This window comes from Oryctolagus cuniculus, chromosome 21, assembly GCF_051225735.1.
Source record: "Oryctolagus cuniculus isolate XC-2025 breed Fujian yellow rabbit chromosome 21, ASM5122573v1, whole genome shotgun sequence".
Classification (NCBI taxonomy): domain Eukaryota; kingdom Metazoa; phylum Chordata; class Mammalia; order Lagomorpha; family Leporidae; genus Oryctolagus; species Oryctolagus cuniculus.
The window spans coordinates 27,115,406-27,140,208 of NC_142887.1; the positions used below are offsets into that span (position 1 = coordinate 27,115,406).

The window sequence follows — 24,803 nt, forward strand, 5'->3', positions numbered from 1 at the left end:
GGGTGCCGGGAGCACCTTTCCGCAGACTGGACAACCTCTATCGTGGGTTTCTACGCACTGAAATCCACACAGCTGCTTTGGGCCCGGCTGCTGAGATTATCATTTGTGTTTGGGGGCGAGCGAGATGGAGTAGCGGCAGCTGCCGGCGGCTGCCCTCAGGACTTGCAGGCTCACAGGTGTGATAATTAGTCGGTGCTCAGCTCTGTGATTTGGGTGCACTGGGGAGGCCGGCCCCCAGCCCTGGGGTTAGAATGGAAAGCTCAGCCTGATCCGGAGTGCTTTCAGCTTTCCAGCCCTTGGCCTTCTGCCCCAGTGGGCCACCCGTGTGCTCTTGGAACGCTTGGGGAGTGGTGGACAGAGAGAGCCACTGAGCCAGTGTGCAGTCATGGTGGCAAATTCAAGCAGAGTTCTCTTCCACCTGCCCTGACAGAGAGGGGGAGGGGAACACCCCCGACCTGCACTGCCTGTAGAGCAGAGAGCAGCCTCCCTGGCATCTGGGCAACCACAGGTCAGGGCTCCACAGCCCGTGGGAAAAACACTGCCCTTGTAACTGGAAACTTAGTAGGAAGCTTAGTATGTGATGTTGTGTGTGACCACCTTCTAGACCTGTCACGTGGAGCTAATAATACTTCTTTGTCTCAGATCAGAGGATGTAGGGGACCAAAGAGTCTTTGGAGGTGATAAACTGGTTTGCAAATAAATAGGAGGTCCTTTATTACTGGTATGGGAGAACTGAAGGGCTTTCCTAGGCTCCCCTTTGCTGGTTCACTTCCCAGATGGGCACAGTGGTCTGATTTAGGTCAGGAGCCTGAAATGAAATCCAGATCTCTCACATGCGTGGCAGGAGCCCAGCCGCTCTCCCAGGGTCTTCATTAGCAGAAAGGTGGAGTCAGGAGCGGGAGTGGGGAATTGAACCCAGGCACTCCAGTGTGGGCTGTGGGCATCTTAACTGCTAAGCTAAAAGCCCGGGCTTTTCTTCAGGTGGAAAATGGGAGATAGAATCGGCCTTATGGAAATTGTAACATGATGGAAATTTAGAGAACAAATTGGCCCAGCTTCTCATTGACCTGCGAGAAGAAAATTGGAGAACTTACAGTGCAGTGTTTTATTGCTTGTCATTGCATTATTCTTTCAAGTTCCAATGCATTTTTTTTTCCTTTTGGCTTAGTATTTAGAAAAAGCGGCAGTCTTAGAAATCTTATGCTACTAGAGCTTGGGATAAGACTGAAGCAAGAATAAGTAATTAAATGTGCTTTAATTATTTAAGGCAGAAAATAGCACAGTGGTCACTTCTGGCTTCTGCTCTTGGAATGCAGTTAGTACCCCAGGATCACAGAGAACGGAGCTGTCCTATGCTTGTTCCCTTATTAAGCTCAGCATGTGGCCCAATTAACACGGTGATCCAGAAGGCAGCTTTGTGCTGTGCCTTAAGGACAGGGGGGCTGAGTTCCCCGCCTGGCTCGGGAGTTGCCTCCGCATGGGGCTGAGCGAGTCTGGACTGCAGCTGCCCCCTGTGAAATCCAGTGTGTGTGCCCTGTGAATGCATCACACATAGTGCTTCCCTCTTCCATGAGTCCAGGCAAGAGCAGAGCTCTTGTTGATGAAACCAGAAATGCGGGAAGGGTCTGTGTGGGTTCGAAGTGGGTGAGTGGCCCATCTGACCAGAGGAACCAGCTGCCTCTTTCTGGGGCTTTGTCTCAGGGAGCAGGGACCTGTGTTTATCCTGTCAGCCACAGGGCAGAGTGGGGTGAGGTCTCCTAGCGAAAAAGGGACACGGACAAGGTAGCTATCTCGTACACCTCACGTCAGGATGCTGCCTCCTAGCCAGGTAAGAACTGGGCTTGGGCGCTTTCTGTGGATTCATTCACTAGCATTTTTTTCATGGGGCACCGCTCTTAACTCCGCAGCTGGCTTAGAAAGACAGAGGGTGGTGGGCAGCAGGAATGACCCTGGCTACTTACAATAAAGGGAAGAAAAGATCACCAAAGAGGAGGTTCTGGAGGTGGGGTGTTCTTGGATTCCTAGAGCCCCATCACTCGGTGCCGCTCTTGTTCCCCCACCCCAGATGGAGCGGCAGCGCCTTGCGCGGGAGAAGCAGATGAGGGAGGAGGCCGAACGCACAAGGGACGAGCTGGAGAGGAGGCTGCTGCAGATGAAGGAGGAAGCAACGATGGCCAATGAGGCCCTGGTGAGTTCCAAGGTTCTGCAGGGGACTTCCCGCTCTCCCGGGGCTCCGCCCACGGAGACCCGGAGTGAGAGCCTCCTCTCAGCTTTCAAAGAAGTCCACGCCTTCCCTTTCTACCTGTGTTGGCAGAAGCCGACTTAGGTTGGGTTCATGTGCTGTGCATGAGATTGTCCTTAAAGGGAGGTTTCTCGGCCTCTGTACCACTGTTTGGGGCTGTTCGTTCTGGGTCATGGGGCCTGAACTCTGCCAGATACCAGTGACACCTCCCTCCTCTCCTTCCTTTTGCAACAATCAAAAATGTCTCCAGGAACCTGGATGGAGTGCCAGACTCCTGGCTTTGGCCTGGCCCAACCCCAGCCATTGCAGCCATTTGGGGAGTGAACCAGCAAATGGAAGACACCCCTCTCTCCCTCTCTGTAACTACCTTTCAAAATATAAGTAAATAAATTTTCTTTTGTTAATGTCTGCAGGAGGACAGGCATTGGCCTAGCAGTTAAGATGCCCACATCCCAGCCCTGGCTTCTGGCTCCAGCTTCCTGCTCATACAGACCCTGGAGGCAGTGGCAATGGGCCAAGTAGTTGGGTTCCAGCCACCAGTGTGGGAGACCTGCATTGTTTCCAGCTTTACCCAGCCTAGCACCAGCTATTCCAGGCATTTGGAGAGTGAACCCTCTCATCTCCCTTTCTCCCTCTCCTCTCCCTCTCTCCCTCTCTCTCCTTCTCTCCCTCTCTCCCCCTCTCTCACTCTTCCTGCCATAATGCATAAGACTCAGCTGGAGTAGGGGCTGTAGAACGGCCCTCTTTGTTGTCGCTCCCATGGGTTGAGACGTTGGGGGCATGACCTGTCATCTGTTGCCCACAGGCTGCTGGGTCCCCCGAGTCCCAGCTTCAGGTTCTTGCTGACCGATGGCCAGAGGCTGGGTCTGGGTAGAGGACGGGTAGTGACTCCCACTCTCACTGAGGGGCACGTTCTCACCAGATGCGGTCTGAGGAGACAGCTGACCTGTTGGCTGAAAAGGCCCAGATCACGGAGGAGGAGGCTAAACTCTTGGCACAGAAGGCCGCCGAGGCTGAGCAGGAGATGCAGCGCATCAAGGCCACGGCCATTAGGACAGAGGAGGAAAAGCGCCTGATGGAGCAGAAGGTGCTAGAGGCCGAGGTGCTGGCGCTGAAGATGGCGGAGGAGTCAGAGCGGAGGTGAGGTCTCGGGGTCAGGGGTCGTGGGTGCTGGGGCCCAGCAAGGTGCTGCCCCTGCTGAGGCCAAACTCTCCAGCAACTGTGCCCAAGCTGCATCTGTGTCTGACAGATGAGTGGGGCCTGGCGCTGTTTGGAGGGCACTGAAACACTTCTCTTGCCCAGTGGGCCTCCCTGGTCACGCTGCTGCCTCTCTGATAGGCCGTGTGTGCCGAGCCATTGAGCATGCCACAGGCTGCTTTTAGCTGGAGAGATATGAGGAGACTCTTTGCATTAATAAAAAGAGAGAGAAAAGAAAGAAAAAATGGTTCCTTTCCCTTTTCCTCTGGGAAGGACTCGGGAAAGGCACGGTGCTCAGGCTCCGGGGGACAGTGGGCCCCGCTTCCCTGCGGCTTCCTTGGCAGGGTCCTCTTTGGGGCTGCTGTCTGTTCTTCTGAGAGATGTTCCAGGCCCTGGCTTGTTCTGGGCCTGCCAGGCTGCAGATACACACTGGCGCAATTCCCCACAGCATCTGGCTCTGTGGATTTAGAACATTTGCATTTGGCCCTCAGCTCCCAAGGTGCAGTCACTACCATTTTCCTCACCATTCTGTGCCTGGCATTCTGGGCACGTGGTTCCCTGTGGCCAGTCCTGAGTTCCTTTTTTTCTGTGTCTGGGCTACATCCCCCTGTGAGTGATGCATATGGGACCAGGTCCCCGTGCCAGCCAGGACTTACATGCCACGCCCAGCCTGTGTCCTGCAGGGGTAGGATCTGTACCCAGGTGCCAGCGCCCTCCGGGGTGGGGCTGATCTGCCTGAGAAAATGGGTGATTGCCCCCCCAGTATTTGACTTGGGGGCTGCAAAGAAGCCCTTCTTTCCTCTCCTGCCCCTCGTGATCCAGTGTAAGACCTTTGATCCCAGGGCAGAGGTGTAGCCTGGGGATAGAGATGCCGGTTAAGATACCTGCGTCCCACATCGGAGTACCTTGGTTCAATTCTGGCTCCGGCTCCTGGCTCAGCCTCCTGCCAGTGTGGACCCTGGGAGGCAGTGGTGATGGCTCGAGTCGTTGGGTCCCTGCCACCCACATTAGAAACCTGAATTGAGTTCCCTGCTTCAGCCCAACCCAGGCTATTGTGGGCATGTGGGGGAACGAACAGCCGATAGGATCACTCTCCAGATAAAAATGAAAACGGAAACGAAAGGCCTTTGATCCCCCACACTCTTTCTTTACCCAGCCCATTCCCACCCAGGATGAAGCAGGGAAGGCCTGGCCCTCCCCTCCCCTCCCCCCTCCCCCCTTCCACTGCGGAGGTTCTTTATCTTGGCTCTTGTCCCCACTGGCTGCTGCGCTCTCCCCAGTCAGTCAGACTTCCCAGTTGCAATGAATAATGCCCAGGAATGTTGTCCTTGCTTGGGAAGGTTCTGATTTCCTGTAAGTATCCCCCACCCCCACCCCCGGCCTTGTTTGCCTGTCAGGTGCTGTCCGCAGGGTTAACCCAGGTCCCTCCCCTTGGGGCGGGGATGGGTCACTGCCCTGCTCCTGTCCTCTGTGTGGCTCACGGCTCCTCCTTCCTTGCAGGGCCAAGGAGGCAGATCAGCTGAAGCAGGACCTGCAGGAAGCCCGTGAGGCCGAGCGAAGAGCCAAGCAGAAGCTCCTGGAAATCGCCACCAAGCCCACGTACCCGGTGAGCTTGGGTGGGGGCCACCCACCTCTGGCTGCTTCAGACCTGGAGACCTCACTGTCCCACCTTGGGTTCATCTGGTGGTGCCTTTGGGGGACCATTCAAGCAAAAGCCTGGCTGAGCAAGGGTACAGACAGCCCGCAGTGGGGCCTGGCTGGAAGGTCCCTGGTCCACCATGTGGCCTTGGACTATCAGTTCTCTCTCCAGTTGCCACAGGGCATTTTCCAGTTCTGAAAGTTTTCCAACTCCAGAATGTAGTGCTAAGTTACCCTAAAGAGAACTTTCTCTCTGGCCTCCTAATGCTGAACTGAATACAGTCCCCAACTGCCAGTGTATGTCTGTGCTAGTCAGCTTTTCATTACTACAGTGAAGCACTGTAGACAACCTCCTGAGGAAGGAAGGAGGTGGATTCTGGTTTGTGGAATTTGGAGGCTCATAGTCCAGGGCCGAGTAGCCCCACTGGTTCCACATCTGGGGATGGTGTTCTTGCTGGCAGTCACGAGGTAGCCAGAGCATCTCATAGCACGAGCGACCGTGTGTATCTGTCCCAAGGAAGCCTCCGTGATTTGATCATGGGGCTGTACTTCAACAGCTTAATCCAATCCAGTCCTTTCCCTGAGGCCCCACCCCTAACACCAGAACTAGGTAAGGTTCCACCTGTTAGTGCTATTAACCTAAGACTTGGGAGACAAGCCTTGAACACATGGGCCTCTGGGGGACACCCAAGGTAATCTCCACGCCATAGCCGTGCTGTGCGCCATCACTGTAGTTCTGGGAAGGACTGACTATGACTCAGAGTGAATTACTGCCCTGCAGGACCAGCTGCCAACCTCGTTTTCGGTCAAGGTGGTGACTTCCATTAAATGGGGTCACGGCACGATGAGAGCCTTCCTCCTGTCCTCTCCTCTGCATTAGTGCGGCAAGCACTTGCACACCTGTCCCTGCCCACTGCTACCACACAGTTGGCAGTGTGTATTCGGACAGCATGCGCGGTGCCTGGAGCAGGAGGCGTAGCCCAGCGTGACGGGCAGGAAAGAAGCTCAGCTGACTCTTGGAGGGAGCAGGAACTAGCCAGGTGGGAAAGGTGACAGGACATTCCAGGGAGAATGCAGATACACTTGTGGCGCATGTGCACCTGTACACACACACACACACACACACACACACACTGCACGTCCATACACAGGCCACTAGAACATGAGATGTCCAGGGCTTGAGGTGGGGGAAACACGGGCAGGTTTCTTTTGCCATGTGTTCTGGTTGTCTGTTGATGTACCACACACCACCCCAAGCCAACCTGTGGCTCCATTTGTTATTGCCTCTCATGGCTGGCTGGGCTGATGGCCGATGTCCTTGCTCGGGGTCTCTCAGGTGGTCATAAGCAGGTGGCAGCTAGGAATGGAATTGTTGCAGGGCTCAGCTGGGCTGTACATCTGAGATGTACGTATGTGTTTACCACACACACCGAGGCTAGCTTTGTGGCACAGCAGATTAAGCTGTTGCCTGCAGCTCCAGCACCCCATGAGGGCCCTGGTTAGAGTCCCAGCTGCTCCACTTCCAATCCAGCTCCCTGCTAATGCACCTGGGAAAGCAGCAGAAGATGGCCCAAGTTCTTGGGCCCCTGCACCCACTTGGGAGACCCAGATGGAGTTCTAGGTTCCTGGCTTTGGCTTGTCCAGCCCTGGCCATTATGACCATTTGGGGAGTGAAACAGCAGGCAGAAGATCTCTCTCTCTCTTGCTGCCTCTCCCTCTATGTGACTTTGTCTTTCAAACAAGTAAAATGAATCTTTAAACAAAGCCACACTGGAGCAAATGTTATGCAGATTTCTAACTGCTCTTTCTACTTGCGATAAATCCCAGAAGAGATCATTCAGATCAGCTTTGTACCCATATTGTGTTGTGTGGATGGGTTGTAACTCATCTAACCAGCCCCTTATGGGTGAGCATCTCATCTGTTCTCTTTTGCAATTTTGAGCAAAGCTGTACTGCACATCCTTGAACACAAATCTCATCGGGTGGATTTATTGGTAGACACATGGGGTCAGGCCTTCAATTTTTATATTCTCCAAAGTCGTGGTACTAGTTTATGCTCTCGCCAGTGGCGTAGCAGTTGAACTCATCTTTTCTAGACATTTTTATGAAATGTAACATACAGAGAAGTGCAAGTTATAACTGTACAGCTTAGTGAATTTCACAAAGAAAATACGCCCATATACCCAGCATCACCATGAGAAAACAGGACATTCCTGGGCTGGCATTGTGGTACAGCAGGTTAAATTTTTTTTTTTTTAAGATATTATTTTATTTGAAAGAGTTACGCAGAGAGAGAGAGAGAGAGAGAGGACTTCCATCCATTGGTTCACTCCCCAATTGGCTGCAATGGCTGGAGCTGTGCCGATCTGAAGCCAGGAGCTTCTTTCAGGTCTCCCACGCAGGTGCAGGTCTCCCATGCGGATGGGCCATCTTCTACAGTTTCCCAGGCCAGAGAGCTGGATCAGAAGTGGAGCAGCCGGGACTTGAACCAGTGCCCACATGGGATGCCGGCGCTTCAGGCCAGGGCATTAACCCATTGTGCCACAGCGCCAGCCTCAGCGGGTTAAATTGTGATGCAGAATCCCATATTGGAGCGCTGATTCCAGTCTTGGCTAGTCTACTTCCCACCTAAAGCTTCTGGCTAGTGCATTCTGGGAAGGCAGCAGAGGAACAGCCCAAGTGCTTGGGCCCCTGCCACCTATGTGGGAGACCAAGATAGAGCTCCTGGCTCCTGGATTCTGCCCAGCCCAGACCTGGCTATTGTGACCATTTGGGGAGTGAACCAGCAGATGGCAGATCTGTCTCTGTGTGTATGTGTGTCTCTGTTTTTCTGCCTTTCAAATAAATACATTTTTTAAAAAGATTTATTAATTTGAGAGGTAGAGTTACAGTCTACATCAGTGTGCAGGTGGAACCTCCCTGGTCTGGGCCAGTCTCATGCCCTCCTCCCCACATGGGCAGTGGGGAGACAGCAGTGTCCTGCTGGACACTCGGCCCTGCCTGCTGTCCTGCCTCTGATTGGCAAACCTCTGTTTCTGGCACATTCTCTGGCTCTAGTAGAAGCAACCTCCTTTCTATGCTCCCTGCTCCACCCCCCAGCCTCTGGCTCACCCTGTGGCTGTGATGTTTAACTTTCTGACCTGTGATGATTTGTGAACACACCCAGTTCCTGAAGAGGACCCAAAGCCAGGGTCCCTGTGTTGTTCTCTGCATCTCTAGCGTCTGGCACAGGGCCTGGGCACCTCCTAAGTGAAAGTGCAAGTAGGAGTTGGTGTTTGTGATTCGAAGGAGCAAGGGGAATGGCAGAACAGGATTTGCCTGGACGTGGGTTCTTTGGGACTGTTGATGTCAGTGGACGGAGAAGGGTGGGGGGCTTGGTGCCGCCGTGGGCGGGACTCAGCCGTGCCCTTGCCTCGGTGGCTGCCAGAGGGTGGGTTGTTAACACAGCAGTGTCCCTCCGTTCTTGTGTCACACAAATCTCCTAACCTGAGATTTCTTATTACCAGCCCATGAACCCCATTCCAGCACCGCTGCCTCCTGACATACCGAGCTTCAACCTCATCGGCGACAGTCTGTCTTTTGACTTCAAGGATACTGACATGAAGCGACTTTCCATGGAGATAGAGAAGGAGAAGTACGTAGCCCCTGTGCCCTGCTCAGGGCAGCCGGGAATGGCAGCAAGTGGCTCTGGGCCTGGAGACTTGCAGGGTCTCCCAGCGGCCTGTGTGTCACTGGTGCCTGCAGATGTTTGCTCTGTTCTCACCACTGGAGCGAGCAGTTCCCAATCAGAAAGGAAGGACTGCAGATGAACATGCAGTCTTCCAGGATAAAAAAGACCCAGACCCATTAGGGCCTGGGACTGGGTTGTCGGGGGTCTCAGGATCAGACAGCTGTCGTCTCCTCATTGTATTCACCAGTGGCTGGGATCTGCTGTGGTCCCCATTTCTAGAACTAAGGTGAGAGCAGCAGTTCCAGCTCGGGGCTGAGAAAAGGCAGATGGGGCCAGCTGTGCCGTATGGAGCGGCCCGAGCAGAGCCTGGCATGCCCTGACCGCAGCGGCTCCTGCCAAGCCGCCCTCCACTTCCGTTCCCACTCGGAGATGGAAAGGATGCCCACCACAGGGCAAGTCCCAGTGAAGGTCCCTGCATTCCCAGGGCCGGAGGTGAGCTGGCTGACTGTGCCCCAGCTTGCCAGGGAGCTGTCCCAGTCACTCCCACAGATTGGGTGCCTGCGCTCAATTTAGCTGCAGTTGCATTTAATTCCTTCTAACTGGGGCCGGCGCCGTGGTGTAGCGTTTAAAGCCGCAACTGCAGTGTTGGCATCTGATAAGGGCGCTGGTTCGAATCATGACTGCTCCACTTCCGATCCAGCTCTCTGCTATGGCCTGAGAAAGCAGTGGAGAATGGCCCAAGTGCTTGGGCCCCTGCACCCACGTGGGAGACCTGGAAGAAGCTCCTGGCTCAGGGCTTTGGATCAGCACATCTCCAGCCTTTAAGGCCATTTGGGGAGTGAACCAGTGGATGGAAGACCTCTCTTTCTCTCTCTCTCAAATAAATAAATAAATCTTTAAAAAAAAGAAAAAGAAAAAAAAATAGTTCCTACTAACAACCTTCAAACTGACATCGAGGGTAGGTTTTAGTGTTCCCATTTTGTATGAATGAGAGCATAGATTTAGAGTTTCGTAAATTCCCACAGCTGATGGATAGAGCAGGGTTTTAGACCTCACCCATCTGACGCTAGCCTGTGTGCTTCCAGCACACGTAGCATCCTCAGGATGACCCCCTGAGGAAAGGGTCTCTGGAGTCCAGCATGGGCCACCACAGGCCTAGCTGGGATCCTCTGTGGGCCCTCATGCCCAGGGGATAGCTCAGGAGCCAAGGGACCAGAGCCTGTCACAGTGGTGTCTGCTGTGTGGTCTCTGCTCAGTTGTCCAGATACGCGTGATCAGTGTGAGGAGGCCACATTCTGTACTGCCATCTGCTTTTGTAGAGTTTGTATTTTCTGTCTGGTCCCTTCAGGCTGCTATAACAAAATACCAGAGTCTGGGTGCCTTATAAACAACAGAAATTAGTCCTTAGTTCTGGAAGGGGCAAGTCCAAGATCAGGGCGCCAGCAAACTGGGAGTCTGGTGAGGTCCCTCTTCTTGGCTCATACGAGGTGCCTTCCTGCTGTGTTCTCGCACGTTGGAAGGGGTCAGGGGTCTCTCTGGAGCCTCTTTTGTAAAGGGCACTAATCCCATTCCCGAGGGCTGTGTGTATCCTTTTGACCTGATCACCTCCCGACAGCTCCACACTGATGATTCTGTTTCAACACAGGAATTTTGAAGACACACGTTCACTCATCACCCTCACACATGCTGACCAAGTCTGTAGACACGCCATGGTGATCCCTGTAGAATGTTCCTGGATGTTTCTGTCACATGGTTTTGCCGACCATGGCCTTGTAGTTGGTTACTTCATAAGTAGTGTCCTGATTTGCACCATCAAAGGTGCCATTGCTTAGTGCATGTCCCTGCTGGTGAGGGTGGGCACCTGTTCTTTCTTGTTGGCCAAGTGAGCTTCTGTCATCTTTTGGAGATGAAGTCTCAGAACAAACTGGAGGTGCGGTCGTGGCTGTCCCTTGAATTACTGGTGCGAGACAAGGAGATTGTTTTCGGTGCCAAGAAGCATGTGTTTCCTGTGTTGTTTTTTGTGCAGAACTAAAAACTATGGATGACAGCTGGTATTTGTAGAGCGCTCAGGGTTTGCACTTTCATTCTCTAAGTCTTGACCACAGCCCCAGGACCGTTATCTCAATTGACCAATGAGGAAATAGACTCCTCACAGTGAAGCACCCAGCCTGGCTCCCACAGCCCTTGAGTGGCCAAGTAGAGAGGTGAACCCCTGGATCCTACCCCGAGCAGCAGCTCAGCCCCGTCTCACTGTTGGCCCAAGCAATGATAACACAATGTCTCCTGCCACAGAGTGGAATACTTGGAAAAGAGCAAGCATCTGCAGGAGCAGCTCAATGAACTCAAGACCGAGATCGAGGCCCTGAAGCTCAAAGAGAGGGAGACGGCTTTGGACATCCTGCACAACGAGAACTCTGACCGGGGCGGCACCAGCAGCAAGCACAATACCATCAAGAAGGTACCCGCAGTCTCTCGGCTTCTGCTGATCAGGGCAATCATTAATGAAATGTGAGGTTGGCATCTGGTCCCTCAGTAGCCGAGTCATTAGGCTGTTGTCATTTTTCATATGTCCTTAGTTAAGGAAATTTTTTGACTCCTGCCAGAAAGGGAATTTAATCTGCCAGTGACCATGAACCCATTGACTTGATGGAAGTGAAGCCTGTGTTAAAAGCTCTGATGAAATGAATGCCCGTTAGAGGACGGGTTTTGATCCATCACTTAGCAGTAAAGTGGTTCTGTCTTTTAAGCCAAAGGGAGTTATGCCCAGGGAGCTTCCTTGCTTAATGAGAAAGCAAAATGAAATGGAGGCTGCTGAGAACAGACTCCCCGCTAGACTTTTTGTGTTTTTAAGTGGCAAAGGCTATAAAATTCTGTTCTTGATTTAGGAAGCAAATTCTGAATTTTTAACTTCTTTCAAACATAAAAGGAAGTGTCTAGGAGAAGCAGTGTTTTAAAAAATGAGACTTCATTTACGTTGCTAACAATTTCCTATCTTTTTCCAGTGGTATATTGAGCTTTAGGCATCTTAGACACTCAGAAGTTAAATTCCATGCTAATTATCAGCTCAAGAGTATACTTGGTTTATTCGGGCAAAGCAGAAAAGTCATCTCTTGCCAGTTGGTGCTCTGATGGTAACAGATAGCCCAGGATCACAGTAACACCTATAAAATTGGTGTCATTAAGATGAGGCTGTTTCTTGAGTTTAAATAATGATTGATAGAGTTAATTTTTTACTCTTTCTGTTAATGTTTAAAACGGTTTCCATCTGATTGTAGTGGTAAAGCTGTATCTAAAAACTCTGAGAGATGGGTACAACGGAAGCCCTGCCTTCCGTCTCTTGACTCCAGTTACAATTGGCACTGGATAGAGAACTCCTTTAATAGAATAACCTAGGAGGAAAGGCATTTCCACATGCCACATTCCTCTGTCTTCTGGCTTCTCTAATTTCCTGGGTTTCCCTTCCAAAATGAAGTTACGAAACAGCAAGTGGGGAACTAAAGGGAAGCCCAGCCACTAAGCAAAGAGGGAAAACAATGAGTGGGCCAGGAAGCTGGTCAGCCTTGGGCAGGGGCTGCCTCGGGCCCCATCCCCTGCCCGCTCCCCCTCGCCCCCGCTCATGTGGACACCAGGAAGAGTGTCGTCTTGAGCCCAGAGAGACTCCTCTCCAAGCCAGAAAAGCAAACCAGCGAAGTCACGGGTCACCATTTCAGGCCTGTCTGAGCATTTTGCAAATGTGGCATTGTCGATATCACAGGGTGTGTTTTTGTTTTTCTTCATTTTATTTTGCTGGTTTAGCCTCAAGCCCAAGGCAGAAGACCTATCTGCATTTGAGCCCTCAAAGTAGGCTGTTGCAGGTACTCTGTGTGTGGTGATGGTCCTGCCCTCTGTTATACTAACCCATGCATGAGCTTGCCTGTCTTTGTCCCCGGGCCACGCCGAGCCCTCCTGAGGGCAGGTGTGCCTGGGTACTGGCCGCAGCATGCTTTGAGTCTGAGAGCAGGTGTCCAGGGCCCCGGAGGGCTGCCTCGTTCTGAAGAGCATGTCCCGGGGCTGTAGGTTGTCCTGTCCATCTGGTGACATTGTTGGGCTGGGGAAGGTCATGGCTTCTTGTCCAGTCAGGTCTGTCTTAAAGTCCTGTGTCTTGGTGGCCTATTCCTTAGACAGATAACCCTAGCATGAGAATGGGGTCTTTCACTCAAGATCATGGCCTCTCCTGTGGTGATGAGCTCTGCCACCCCGTGGTCACACCTGGCAGCCTCTGGTCACAGAATGGATGCTCGTTTGTGCACACAGGCCTTTCCGAGCACGGGGGTCTGTCCATGCACAGTGCTGCCACAGGAGGGAGCGAGAGGTGGCCACAGGGCACTCCCCCGGAGCAGTGCAGTCGCAGACACTGGGAGAGGGGCAGGCAGTGGCTGTGCAGGAAGTTAATTGAGTGGTGCCTACTTTCTCCCCACAGCAGCTCTTCCCTCTCCCCACATGCCCTAGGCCGTGGAGAGAACTGTTTTTGCCCGGTCATAACGTGACCTCCTCCCCCTGCTTCTCACCTAATAATCCCCAGCAGTGCCATGTCAGGAAGCCCAGTGCCATCGGACAGCAACGTGGGCTACGCCCATGGGAGTCCTCACCTCAGGTTTTGGGGGGTAGGACAAGCTCATTGGAAGCTTTCTACTGAAGAGATCCGACGTGAAAGAAATCCCATTTGTGGTGGTTATGCCAGTCAGAGAGGTTAGCAGTGGGGTCCCACAAGGTGGGCTCACACTGTGAGTGGTTCCGAGGACCATGGTGTGAACCCTGCCTCTGGTGTGATCGTTCTGTTGAGTGGGCTCCCGTTTCTTCAGCTTCCAAATCCCACCTTGGTGTTGGTTCCCCGGCTCTGAGCAGGGCCGTGATGAGCGGCCTTAGAAGGGGAGGCCGGGTGGATCTGCTCCTGCAGTAGCCCTGAGACACCCAGAACACCCCAGGGTGGATCCGCCTTGGAGCGCTGAACACTTGGCTAACGCAGGGCCAGGCAGAAAGCTGCACTTTGTTTCAGCCCTTCCCTCGACTCCGCTGTCCACCTGAATGCGATTTCTTCTTCCTGTTACAGCACAGCCCTGGCTCTCCCGTCGGTTCTCACTGAGCTCTTACAGACACAGGACACTTCATTTTCACTTAGATTTTTCCTACTCCTAGGACGTAAACGGGAGCATTCGCTCATTCATGCATTTTCGTGTCTTGATGTGAACCTGTTCTCAAAGCAGGCTGCTGGGCTCCAATCAATCAAGAACCCTGGTTAATCAAGGGTTAATGAAAGCATGGATTTAGCTTTTAATGTGACTGCGGTTCTCTCAGCATCACTAGATTAAATAGCGGCTGTTTTTTGCTGCACAAGAGGTTTGAGGCAAGTTCCATTTTCTAGACTTGGGCAGTGGATAACACGAAAGCTAATTCAAGGGGTGTACCAAGGTCACTGCCACCTTCTGAAATGCCGAGAGCAGGTCCGGCCTGGTTAGCCAAGGTCACCACTGCTGTGTCACTTAGTTCACAGTTCTTAGCCTCTCCTGAGGCCCAGTGTCTTCACCTGCAAAATGGTCCTTGCCCCCAGGACTGTTGTGAGGACTGAATAGGGGTCGCAGGTTGCTTAGGGAGGGCCGAAACCAAGCTGCTGGCCAGCCCGTGGCCAGGGAGGAGGGAGGTGTCATGGGCTGTGCGGCCACGTTTACGCCCACCCTGGTGAGAAGCTTATTCATTCAGTGTGTTTGTGGCCATGTGGTTCAAAAGCCACACTTGCCGGTTCCTCCTGATATCTGTTGTGGGCTTGCGAGAGCGTATGTTTCTCCTGCTCACTCCCCTGCATTTCCGCTTTTCCCAATTCATGATCAGCGTAACTGGTGCGACATTTGCATCTGAGTCAGTGGCACTAGTGATCAAAAAGCACCCCGGGTGAACCTGGGTGTGCTTAGTTCCTCCCGGGGAGCTATGTGAGTTCTGGCATCTGAGCCTGGTGGTCTGGCTGCAGTAGAGGGACGCAGGCGTCTTGCCCTAGGCCTCTGAACTGATGACAGCAGCAGTGGCCAGGTGTGGCTTCGCCGTGTTTTATCTTGGAGGGGGAACTGTGGGCCTGGAGCTTGCACACTTCAGAGTCTTGCTTTCATCCCTCTCAAGAGACCGGTTTCAATCTCAGTCCTGAGCTGGCCAGCAGACAAGCCGTCCTTCCAGTGCTCTCCGAGGGAGCCGAGGGTTTCAAAGGAAACTGACATGATGAGAAATCATGGAGCTGGTGGAGCTTGGAGAGCTGATTTCATTAGGCGATGGTTTGAACTGTCAAAGACCAGCCGTGGTCCGGGGCAGGGTCGGGAGGAGAGGGGCCTTGACATTTCTGCGAGGCTGCAGCCGCCTCTCTTGGATCTCGGAGACGTAAAAGCCCAATGTCATCTTCCGTTTGTGCGGGCTCCCCTTGCAGCCGCAGGGCTGGTGAAGTAGAACTCCAAGAAGACCCGGGCAGGGATACATCACGGGGAGAGACGGCAGACGCGTGAAAGGCGTCTCCCACGGTTACGACTGTTGGCAGAGCCTTCCTGCTGGCCCTCAGTCTGCAGCGCCCGTCTTGGAGCCAGCTGCTAAACCATGTGTTTAATATGTGGTCAACACGCCCGGCCCCCTTCTGTCCCCCCTGGGCCGAGTGGCTCTGCTTGCTTCAGGGACTGGGCATTAACTGCTAAAGTACCTTCGGCCCTGACACACACACAGAGAAAAATAAAAAGCAATAGGCCGGCGCCGTGGCTCAACAGGCTAATCCTCCGCCTTGCGGCGCCGGCACACCAGGTTCTAGTCCTGATTGGGGCGCCGGATTCTGTCCCGGTTGCCCCTCTTCCAGGCCAGCTCTCTGCTGTGGCCAGGGAGTGCAGTGGAGGATGGCCCAAGTACTTGGGCCCTGCACCCCATGGGAGACCAGGAGAAGCACCTGGCTCCTGGCTCCGGATCACCGTGATGCGCCGGCCGCAGAGCACCAGCCGCGGCGGCCATTGGAGGGTGAACCAACGGCAAAAGGAAGACCTTCCTCTCTGTCTCTCTCTCTCACTGTCCACTCTGCCTGTCAACAAATAAAAATAAAAATAAAATAAAATAAAAAAAAAATCAAAAGAGAAATCAAACTTTAAAAAAAATAATAAATAAAAAAATAAAAAGCAAGCGGCACTGGCTCCGGGCTCTAGAACCTTCTCGTCATCGTTGTTGTGGCTGAAACACAGCAGAGGCAGAAAGGAGAAAAGAAAGAGTGGGGAGCGGGTGCGCTGGCAGCACCGGATGTGGGCGTAGAGCCCTAGAAGAAATGGCAGGGCTACCCAAGTCCTTCTGGCTCCTGGCTCTGTGGAAGCTCTTGAAGGCATTGGGAGCCACGGGCCAGTCTCTGGAATGCTGCTCCTGGGTGTGATGCCCTGGGCTCATCCCTGGGCTCACCCCCGCACACACACATGTGCACTGAATTTCCAGGTGTCTCCTGTTGTGGGCTTACAGCTTTCTTCCTTGTTTCCAGTGGCTCTCTCTATACAAGGTCCTCCTGGCCTCTTTCCCAGCGCCCAGGCCCTGCTGCTGTTTCAGTCAGGTCAAGCTCTCTGGGGGGGTTCCTGAGCCTGGGAGCCCACTCTTGGGAAGTGCCCGAGGACACTGCTGGGCCTTACTAGAGGCAGGGAGGCGCCCTGTGTGGCACCTGGGCGCTGAGAGGTGTCCCGTGCAGCGCTCCGCCTGCGCCTGCGCCTGCTCTGTCGCCGCACTGGTGGGAGGGGAGAGCGGGATGCAGACTCGTTCTGGAAGCTCCAGGTTGTGTCTCGTGATCTTTGCCATGATTTCTCTTGCAATGTGGGCAGTTTTTAAACAGCATCAGTAGCAGGATCTCTGCACCTTTTTCCTGAGGTACTCACCCAGAGTGCTCGGCCGATACCAGTGAGCCTCCCACCTGCCCACTGAGGTGAAGCGGGCCCATTAGTCAGTCTGTCGGGTGGAGGCACTGAGTAGCCAAGGGCCCCCACCAGCATCACCGGGCCAGCTGGCGACAGGCAGACACAGTTCCAGGCGTCTTCCCGCGGCTCTCAGTCCCTAAAGCATTAGCACACAAAAGCCCCCCAACCCTGCCCCTGCCCCGGGTTTCCCTGGCTGATTTCTCTCCAGAGCAGATCAAGCAGCTAATCCCAAATTGGATTTGTTCACTGGGATGGACTTGGCCCTTCATCCCAGCCCTGTTTAGGGAGAAGTGTGTGGATGGCTCGCTCCCCGTGCTCCAGATGGCATCGGGGTGCAAAGCTGTCCCTAGCAAGGCTGCAGCAGGGCTTCGTCTGGCCACTTGACAACAGCCACCCTCCCCGCTTGGCTCCCACCGGGAAGAGGGACTGTCTCTCACCCCCACACCCGGAGGTTCTGCTGGAATTTGCTGCTGCAGGAGCTGGCTGTCACCTTCCTGCTCTGGACTCCGCCGTCTCCTGTGCATCCACGCGCCAGAGAATCTGCATGTCCTTTTGCATCTCAGCCCTCCCCCGCTCCTTCATTTTCAGTATGTGGTGGTGGAAAGAGGAAGTATAACATGATTTCAGGGCTTGCATTGCAATTCCTCCGCATTTTTATGGGACAAGCAGAGTCTCCGCGTCGGGAGTTATTAGGTTAGTATCTAAAATGGGTTCGGCACTGTGGGGCTTATCATTTAAAAGGAATTAGACGGCCCCTTCCCACCCTCCTCTCTCCTCCCTTGGGATGAGCGGATGGCGGCGAGGCCCCCCGGGGACCAGTTGAAGGAGTCCTGGAGCTCTGATTAGTTTTGCTCTCCCCGCTTAATTGCGGAGCTCCCTTTCTCTCGCCACTGCTAGCCGAAGTAGCTCTGTGTCCTGCCCCCCCCCCCCCCGCCTTTGCTTTAGGAACAAGATGATCACAATGCGGCCTTGTGAATCAATTTTCTCCCTGTGCTGATGAAAGTGTAATTCATTCTTAATCAAGCGGCCTTGCTGCTTCAGGCTCAGTGCTGGAATACATTTCCTTATTCCCCCCCACACACCCCGCCCCCATCACTTTGGGAAACAATCCCTCCCCCAAAAGGACTTTTAGAGGAGAGCTGGGAGCGGTGGCAGCCTGCCTCTGGTGGTGTTCCAGCAGGGGGCGCTCTCGAGACTGACACGGGAGGAGCCCTTGTCCCTGGAAGCCTTCCACAGCCCACTGCCACCAGGTGCCTCCCAGGCTTGCTGCCTGCAGGTTCTGAGGCCATTTTGCGGCAGTGAGCAGGCGCCAGCTGAGCCCACAGATCGCGTGCCTGAGCTGTGGGAGCCAGCTGGGTGCCAGGCCCTTACCGAGGGTTGACGGGAGCCAGCCTCCTGTCTTTTTAAGGAGACAGATGTTTCTTCTGAATCCAGACTTGTTTCAGTGGCGTGGACATGTCCGTCTTTGCCACACCACACGCAGTTTGGGGAATGCAAGGAGTTCCTGTCTCTGCCAAGTGCCTCGTCTCCTGGTGGCTGTCACAGACAACTAGCAGAGTGGTGGGAAAGCCAGTAGAGGCAAAGGTGATCGCCAGGGTCAAGTCTTGATGCTGGGCAGGAAGGATCAGCCAGGCCCCAGCAGGTGGACTCGGGGGCCCCGTGAGATACAAACAGACGTGCTACAGAAAGAGAAAAGGAAGTCGGTCTCCTCGGAGTAGAATTGGATTAGTGACAGGCTTGAACAGCCGGTTGAGGCGAGAGAGAACTTAATTCCTCCCATATTATTCACACGGCTGATTCTAATCAGATGTGAGGAGACAGCTGGAAGAGAGCAGCGGGTCAGCCCCGTGCCTTGCAGGGAGACTTCGTGTTCTTTTAGTCATCTTCAGGGAACTGGCAGGAGTGCTGGGAGTTGGGGACTTCGAGCAGGGCCCTGGGGGCTTACGGCCTTCCCCAAGAAGCTGAGCCCCGCTGCCGAGACCCCCGTGGTCGGCGCCTGTCTGGTTGAGGGCGAGTTCTGGAGGACGATGCGATGTGTGGCGGACGTGGTCACCGGTCACATGCAGCAGAGCCCCCCACTTGGCCACAAGATGGGTCAAAGGAGGCCGCTCCCAGAGTGACCACTGCCTGCCGAAATGTGGGCACCTCCTCCTCCCAGGTGGCCTTAGAGCTCCACCCGGCAGTGTGCACGTAGAACCCACGTCCTCCCCAGGCAGCCAAGGCTGGTGCGGGGAGGGCTGGGCCTAGGTGGCCAGAGGCGGCACAGACGGCTCTGCGTGGAATCCCGGTGGTGGGAGGGACTCAGCATGACGTGGGACGGGGAGGGGAAGGGGGCTGCAGCAAGCAGAGGTGACTGGGCAGACACACCCAGGGCACGTGCTGAGCAGGGAGACAGAGCAGCGTTCGCTGGACTCGGACAGCGGGGCGGGGGCGGGGGGGGTTCAAGAGGGCGGCAGGGAGAGCAGGGAGCTTGTGTGCTGGCTTTCGTGTCTCCAAAGTCGACCCACAGAGGCGGTGTATTCTGTGAAGGGCTGGCTGGGCCACTGCCTCTGGCCTCCGCCGTCTCCCTCACGCCTCCCTCCTGCCTGTAAGCTGTCCTGTAACTGTGGCAGCGAGCTTTCTAGAATGGGCGGTGAAGGGGCACCCAGGCAGGGAGAAGGGCAGAGAAGCCGTCAGCAGTGCCCCGCAGCTGGGGACACCCCTGGGCTGCCACATGTGCTGTGGGCTGCTGGACCGCCCGAGCTCCACGCTATGGAAAGCAGCTCCAGGAAGCAGCCCCTCGTCTCCTTGCTGTGCCCCCTGCCAGGAGGGGCCTTCAATTTTTATTTTATTTTTTTTTATTTGAGAGGCTGGGCTAGGCCAGCCCAAAGGCAGGAGCTGGGAACTCAGTCCAGGTCTCCTAAGTGGGAGGTAGGGACCCAGCTGCTTCTGCCACCACTGCCTCCTCCAAAGAGCCTCCCTGGTAGGAAACCGGGACTCAGGGGTGGAGCCAGGACTTGAACCCTGGCACCCTAATGGGGTATGTGGTATCTGAAACAGTGTCTCAACTGCTCTGTCAAATGCCTGTCCTGCGGGTGGCTTTTTGGTGGCTGGGACCACGGATGCCACTGCTGTAGAAGCAGGCAGAGGCCATCACGTGGAAAGTGGAAAAAGGTTCCAGCAGCGGAGAGTGGGCGGTGCCATCAGTTCCTCTGACTTCGGGGTTCCTAATGGAATTGGAACTGCCGGGAGCTGTAGGGTGAACGTAGGGGTGGGGTCAGCCGCTTTGCAGCCCAGGTCCCAGCCAGGACTCAACCACCTCCACCCAGGGGCTCCACCTTCTCCCCTGCCAGCCTCGGTGCCTTCTGGAAGACCGTGGCTCTCTGCTGCCAAGGCCGTGTGGTTGTGGCGCTTCCCTACTTGTGTGTGCGTGGTCAGGGTCTTCTGTGCCTTTGCTTGGCCCTGAGGTCAAATTCTTGCTCCTGCGAGCTACACGTCAGGCGAGCCTGAGCCGCCGCCAGGGAGCTTTGCACCCTAACAAGCGCATGCACCAGTAACTGGAATCTGGAGTTGTTGGCGCAGCCAGAGCCCTCCCCTGGCACCTCAAAGGGACAGCCAGACGCTGCTTGGGTAAAGGATCCAGGAATTCTTGGAGCCAACATCGTACGAACAGGCAAGAGGCTCTCTGAGGCCCCCCCAGCCTAGGCTTCCTGCCTGGGGAAGTGGCCAGGACTCCCAGGGCAGCGCCTGTCCCAGCCTGGAGGCTGTGGAGACCAGCGCTGTGCGTGACCCGGCCTTTGGGCACCCTCCCAGAGAGGGCTCTGCTCTGCCCCCGCCCCCCAGGAAGGAGAGCAGCAGAGCTGGGGGAGGGAAGAGACGAGAGGCTGCCGTTAGTAATCACAGCTGCTGAGTTCTCACCACGCGCCAGGCACGGAACTGCCTCGCACGCGGTCCCAGTTCCTCCGCACGGCGCCCTGGGAGGAGGGGCTGCCACCTCCCCCACCTCACGGTGGGAAACTGAGGCCCCGGGGCATGAGTGACCCACGTGGGCCTTGGATCAGCCGGTCAGCGGTGCCTGGGTCTGACTTGGAGTGGCTGTGGGCTTGGGGTCTTCTTGGAAGTGCGGGAGGGGCCTGAGCAGAGGCACTGGGCTTCACGCCTGTTTGATTTAAACCACACTGCACCCCCACGAGCATCCAGCCCCGGCAGATCTCTGGCAGCCAGTCTCTTCCTTCTTCCCGTGACCCTCCTGCTTCCCATTTTCACAGGGCACGGAAGCCCTGGCCCCGCTCTGATTGCGTTGAGAGAGAACCCGTCGGCACACAGCTCCCTTCTGGAGGGAGCTCCGATCAACAAAGCAAAGCTCTCCCCAGCCCATCAGCGCTGCGCTTCGAGAGGGCTCCTGAAATTGGTTCCCCCGAAGAAAACAGCTCAGATGCCTCCCTGCATTCAGCTTGTTAGCCAGAACTTCAAGGCCAAAAGATTTGGCAGGATTCAGAGGCGCCTCTCAAGCTGTCTCGTTGGATGGTGAAGTGGTGGCTTTGGAGCCGCCCTCCCCTGCCCCCTTGGAGAGCGGGGGATGTTTGTGAGGGCTGCGCAGAATCAGAGACTACCAGAAGTCGAGGAAATAGGTCCTACCATCTAGCCTGCCCCCTGGTTCACCCCCAGAGATGAAGGGTGATGAGCTTAGGTGGAGCACTGGCCTTTGCCCCACATTGCTCTGTTTAGTGATATGGCCCGCACCTGAGCTCCCACGGGCTGCAGCGCGCTGACCAACAAGCACGCTTAGGGGAGTGGAAGTGAGCAGTGTGCTCTCCTGTCCCCCTGCCCCTGGCGGCTCGCCCCTGGGAAGCCCCAGTCTCACTCCAAGTCTCGCTTCGGGAGACAAGCAGGGCGAGGGTCCCGTGCCACGTGCTTCTGTTTAGGGTGAGGCTGGGAAGTGGCCCACGAGTCAGGGACTGAGTGAGAGCTTTCGTTCTTCCTCCCCACCCCCCAGCCTTCTCAGTCAGTGTCCTTCCTGGGAGAGCCTCTGCTGACGGCCTGTGAGCCCCCATCCTCCCTGCCTGAACTGGCCCCCCGCAGCCAGCCCAACACAGGAGCAGCAGGGACAAGCTTGAGCCCCAGACCGCGTCGCCTTGCCCCGGGGGCGGGAGGAGCCAGCTCCCCTGAGCCCCAGCAGGGTGAGCTCCCCAGGCTCGCGTCACCCACCCAGCAGCACGGCTCCGGGAGCTCTGTAGTCAGGAACTGTGAAAATCTCGGATGTCCAGGGACCCCTGTCCCCTGGAAAGGCGGTGCCGATGGCATTTTCTGCCCGCCAGCCGTCCCTCCTGGCATGCTTGTGTTTGTCACCTCCTGATTTGGATTCTGGGGCAAATCTGGAAATCCCCGGGGTTGGCCACCAGCTTGCTGGAACAGTGCCCCTGGACTCACGGGCCAGCTGGGAGCCTGTGAGCAGGAGCAGACCCCAAGCCCCTCAACCCCTCCTCTGCTCTCTTACAGCTCACCTTGCAGAGCGCCAAGTCCCGAGTGGCCTTCTTTGAAGAGCTCTAGCAGGGGACGCAGCCCCTCCCCAGGATCTGCCACCTCTGCTGCTCCTGGCACCATCGGGATGGCTGGACACCCCAGGAACCTCCCACGGGGGCTGCTGGCTGGGGGCTCCGGGACTTTCCCCAGCGGAGAGCCCAGCCCCCTTCCTGTGCAGTGGCCTTGAACTGTGAGCCAGTGGAGATTTCTCTGGGCGATCCGGTTCTCCTGACCAGAGGCATTCATTCTTTCAGAAGTTTGTGTCTATCTGTCTGTCTGTCTGCCTACTGTGGGATCCTGCACTGCCCAGAGCTGACCTCAACAGTCCAGTCTGGGGAGGGGGCAGAGGGAGCCACGTGCAGAAGTCCCTCAGAGACCGGAAGGCTGGTGCCAGCCACCCACCCCACCCAAGTCTCCAGGACATCCATCTCCGAGGGTGTGGACGTGGGGTGCAGTGAAGCACTGCTTGGCTCCTGCACGTTGTCTGGGAGCCTGTCCGTGGCTCGGGGCCACCGGAAAGCCGGGTCCTCTGGCTGGTGGGGGACGTGCAGGGCTGTGGCGGTACAGAGCAGTCGCCCCCTTCGGCCTCAGCCTCTCCCACCTGTGGTCAGCAGGGACCCCACGGGTACTTCTCACTGGCCCAGCACCGAGCTCCACAGCCCCAGTGTGTTGCTGACGCGGATCACCTCCAGGCCCCTGCTGTTAAGCCCCCGCTGGCCTCTGCCGGACCTGCGCTTCGTTTGGCTGCGGCCCTTGTCCCCTAGGCACAGGGTCCTGGGTGCCCCCTCCCGGCACAAGCCTGAGCACCTGTGCACTCCCAGTCGGCGCCTGCACGGGCTGGCACACGGCTCTCCTCTGTGCCTACGGCCGCGGCGCCACAGCCAGCCGGTGGCTTGCTCACCGCCGTGGCCGGCCAGAGCTCCTCAGGTGCTCCCACTGGGCCCTTCACGCAGAACAGCTGATGGGTCTTAGGCTTCTTAGCTGGCCCCAGCCGAGGACCTGCAGGTTCCCTGAGAGCAGCGAGGCCGGCTCTGGCCACTCTTTTTTGGCTTCTTGGAAACTTTGTTGGCTTTCTCAGGCTCACGAAAATCCTGCCTTTTTCCACTGTCAGGCTGAGCTGTTGGTGTCCTGGGCTGGCTGCAGCCTTCTTAGGCGGCCTTGGCCTGAGGGAGCCAGCACTGTGTCCACCCCAGCCCCTAGGCATGGCGGGGGTGCCCAGCTGTGTCTGCCCCAGCTCGGGAGAGTCCTCGGGCTGCAGCCCCTGCCTGCTGTCAGCAGCCCCTCGTGTAGATTTACTCTGCAACAGTGGCCCAGGGCACAGGAGCATGGTGGCGGTCTATAACAGGTTTATACAGCGTTGTCGGGCTTCGTTTTCTTGTTTAACTGCTGTGCGTGTGCGTTGGAAGCCCGGAAAATGCCAAGCCGTGTGGCCACCAGGGAGCCGGCCAGCGTCTGAGCCCTGGCAGGAGCACCTGGGCCCCAGGCGCAGACGGGGAGAGAGGCGACAGACAGAGCGCTTCCGCTCTCCCTGGGCACGAGAACCAGCGGCCACCTCCCCCCACGAGAGTCTGGGGCCCTGGGGGGGGAGAATGAGAGCTGAGCTGGGATTTCAGAAACCCACGCCTGCCTGTGGGCCTGGAGCCCGGGTCTATTGCGAGCAGGGCTCTGGCCATCATGATTTCCTTATAACACTTTGGATGTCCTTGACCCGGCCCATGGCGACAGCCAGCAAGGCCACGCCGTTGACCTGTGGCCGCCTGGTGTGTCTGGTGTGTCTGACCGAGGCCCCAGCAGCACCCAGGCCGGGCTAGGCAGCAGCCCGTGGCCGCGTAACACCTCAGTGTCTGTTGGCATCCTGGGGACGGGTTTCTCTCTCTCCTCCGCGCTCTTCTTTTCCCAAAGTCCAGACGCTGACAGGCCTGGGCCCTCGCCGCCCCTGGGGAGAGCAGCCGGGCGGGAGTCAGCCTCTCCCACTGGCCCTGGTGGGCTTCGAGGGCGGCCCCAGCCATTTCCAGCAATGTCAGACGGCGTTCCTGCCTGTGGGGCCCGAGCTCGCCTCCTCTTGAGGCCGCCCGTGGAGCCCTGTTTTTTATTCTGGGGGACTGTTGTAATTTAAATGATTGTTGTAATAAAAACTCTAAGCTGTACAAAGTTTGTCTTGGGCTCCTTCAGTTTGCTTGGCACTCAGGCCAATGAGGTGGAAAAACGGGGGCTCGCTGACCGCCCGGGGCTTCGGCTGCTTCCCTGCTGGTGCCGGCGCCCCTGAGAGCACCCAGGTCCAGTGGGCTTGGCTGGGGGGATCCCAGTGCCTCCATTTCCTCTCTGCAGCCCCTCTGTCCCTGACCCTGGACCTGAGAACAAGGGTGCTGGACTGGGTGCTGGGTGCTTCTGCCTCTGGGTGTTCCAGGCTCTGGGTGGGGGGCGCACAGCCACAGGTGTTTGAGCTGTGGGAGGGGACAGGCGTTTGCACTTACAGGTGGGACCCAGCTCAGTTTTTGTCTTATTTTTTCCTTTCCTTTTCACTGAGAGACTGAAACAGCACTTCTTCTACCAGCTCACTCCCTCCATGCCTGCAACAGCCGGAACTGGACCAGGGCAGAGCCAGGAGCCAGGA

At 56.1% G+C, this 24,803-nt stretch overlaps 1 protein-coding gene across 6 annotated transcripts in view; it reads left to right on the top strand.

Moving 5' to 3' along the window:
* The window catches only part of NF2 (NF2, moesin-ezrin-radixin like (MERLIN) tumor suppressor), an 89,773-nt gene extending 65,433 nt beyond the window's left edge, over window positions 1–24,340 (top strand). For 3 of the 6 annotated variants that reach the window (XM_008274683.5, XM_089323353.1, XM_089323354.1), the window contains 6 exons: window positions 2,066–2,188; window positions 3,165–3,382; window positions 4,940–5,045; window positions 8,584–8,711; window positions 11,040–11,205; window positions 22,166–24,340. In XM_008274683.5, the coding sequence (XP_008272905.1) occupies window positions 2,066–2,188; window positions 3,165–3,382; window positions 4,940–5,045; window positions 8,584–8,711; window positions 11,040–11,205; window positions 22,166–22,216 (792 nt within the window). In that variant the 3' untranslated portion in view covers window positions 22,217–24,340. Of the gene's footprint in view, window positions 1–2,065; window positions 2,189–3,164; window positions 3,383–4,939; window positions 5,046–8,583; window positions 8,712–11,039; window positions 11,275–12,542; window positions 12,602–13,836; window positions 17,381–22,165 lie in introns of those variants that run through there. The other 3 variants (XR_016227322.1, XM_002721163.6, XM_089323352.1) reach the window with 3 other exon arrangements.
* Window positions 24,341–24,803: the final 463 nt, after the last annotated feature.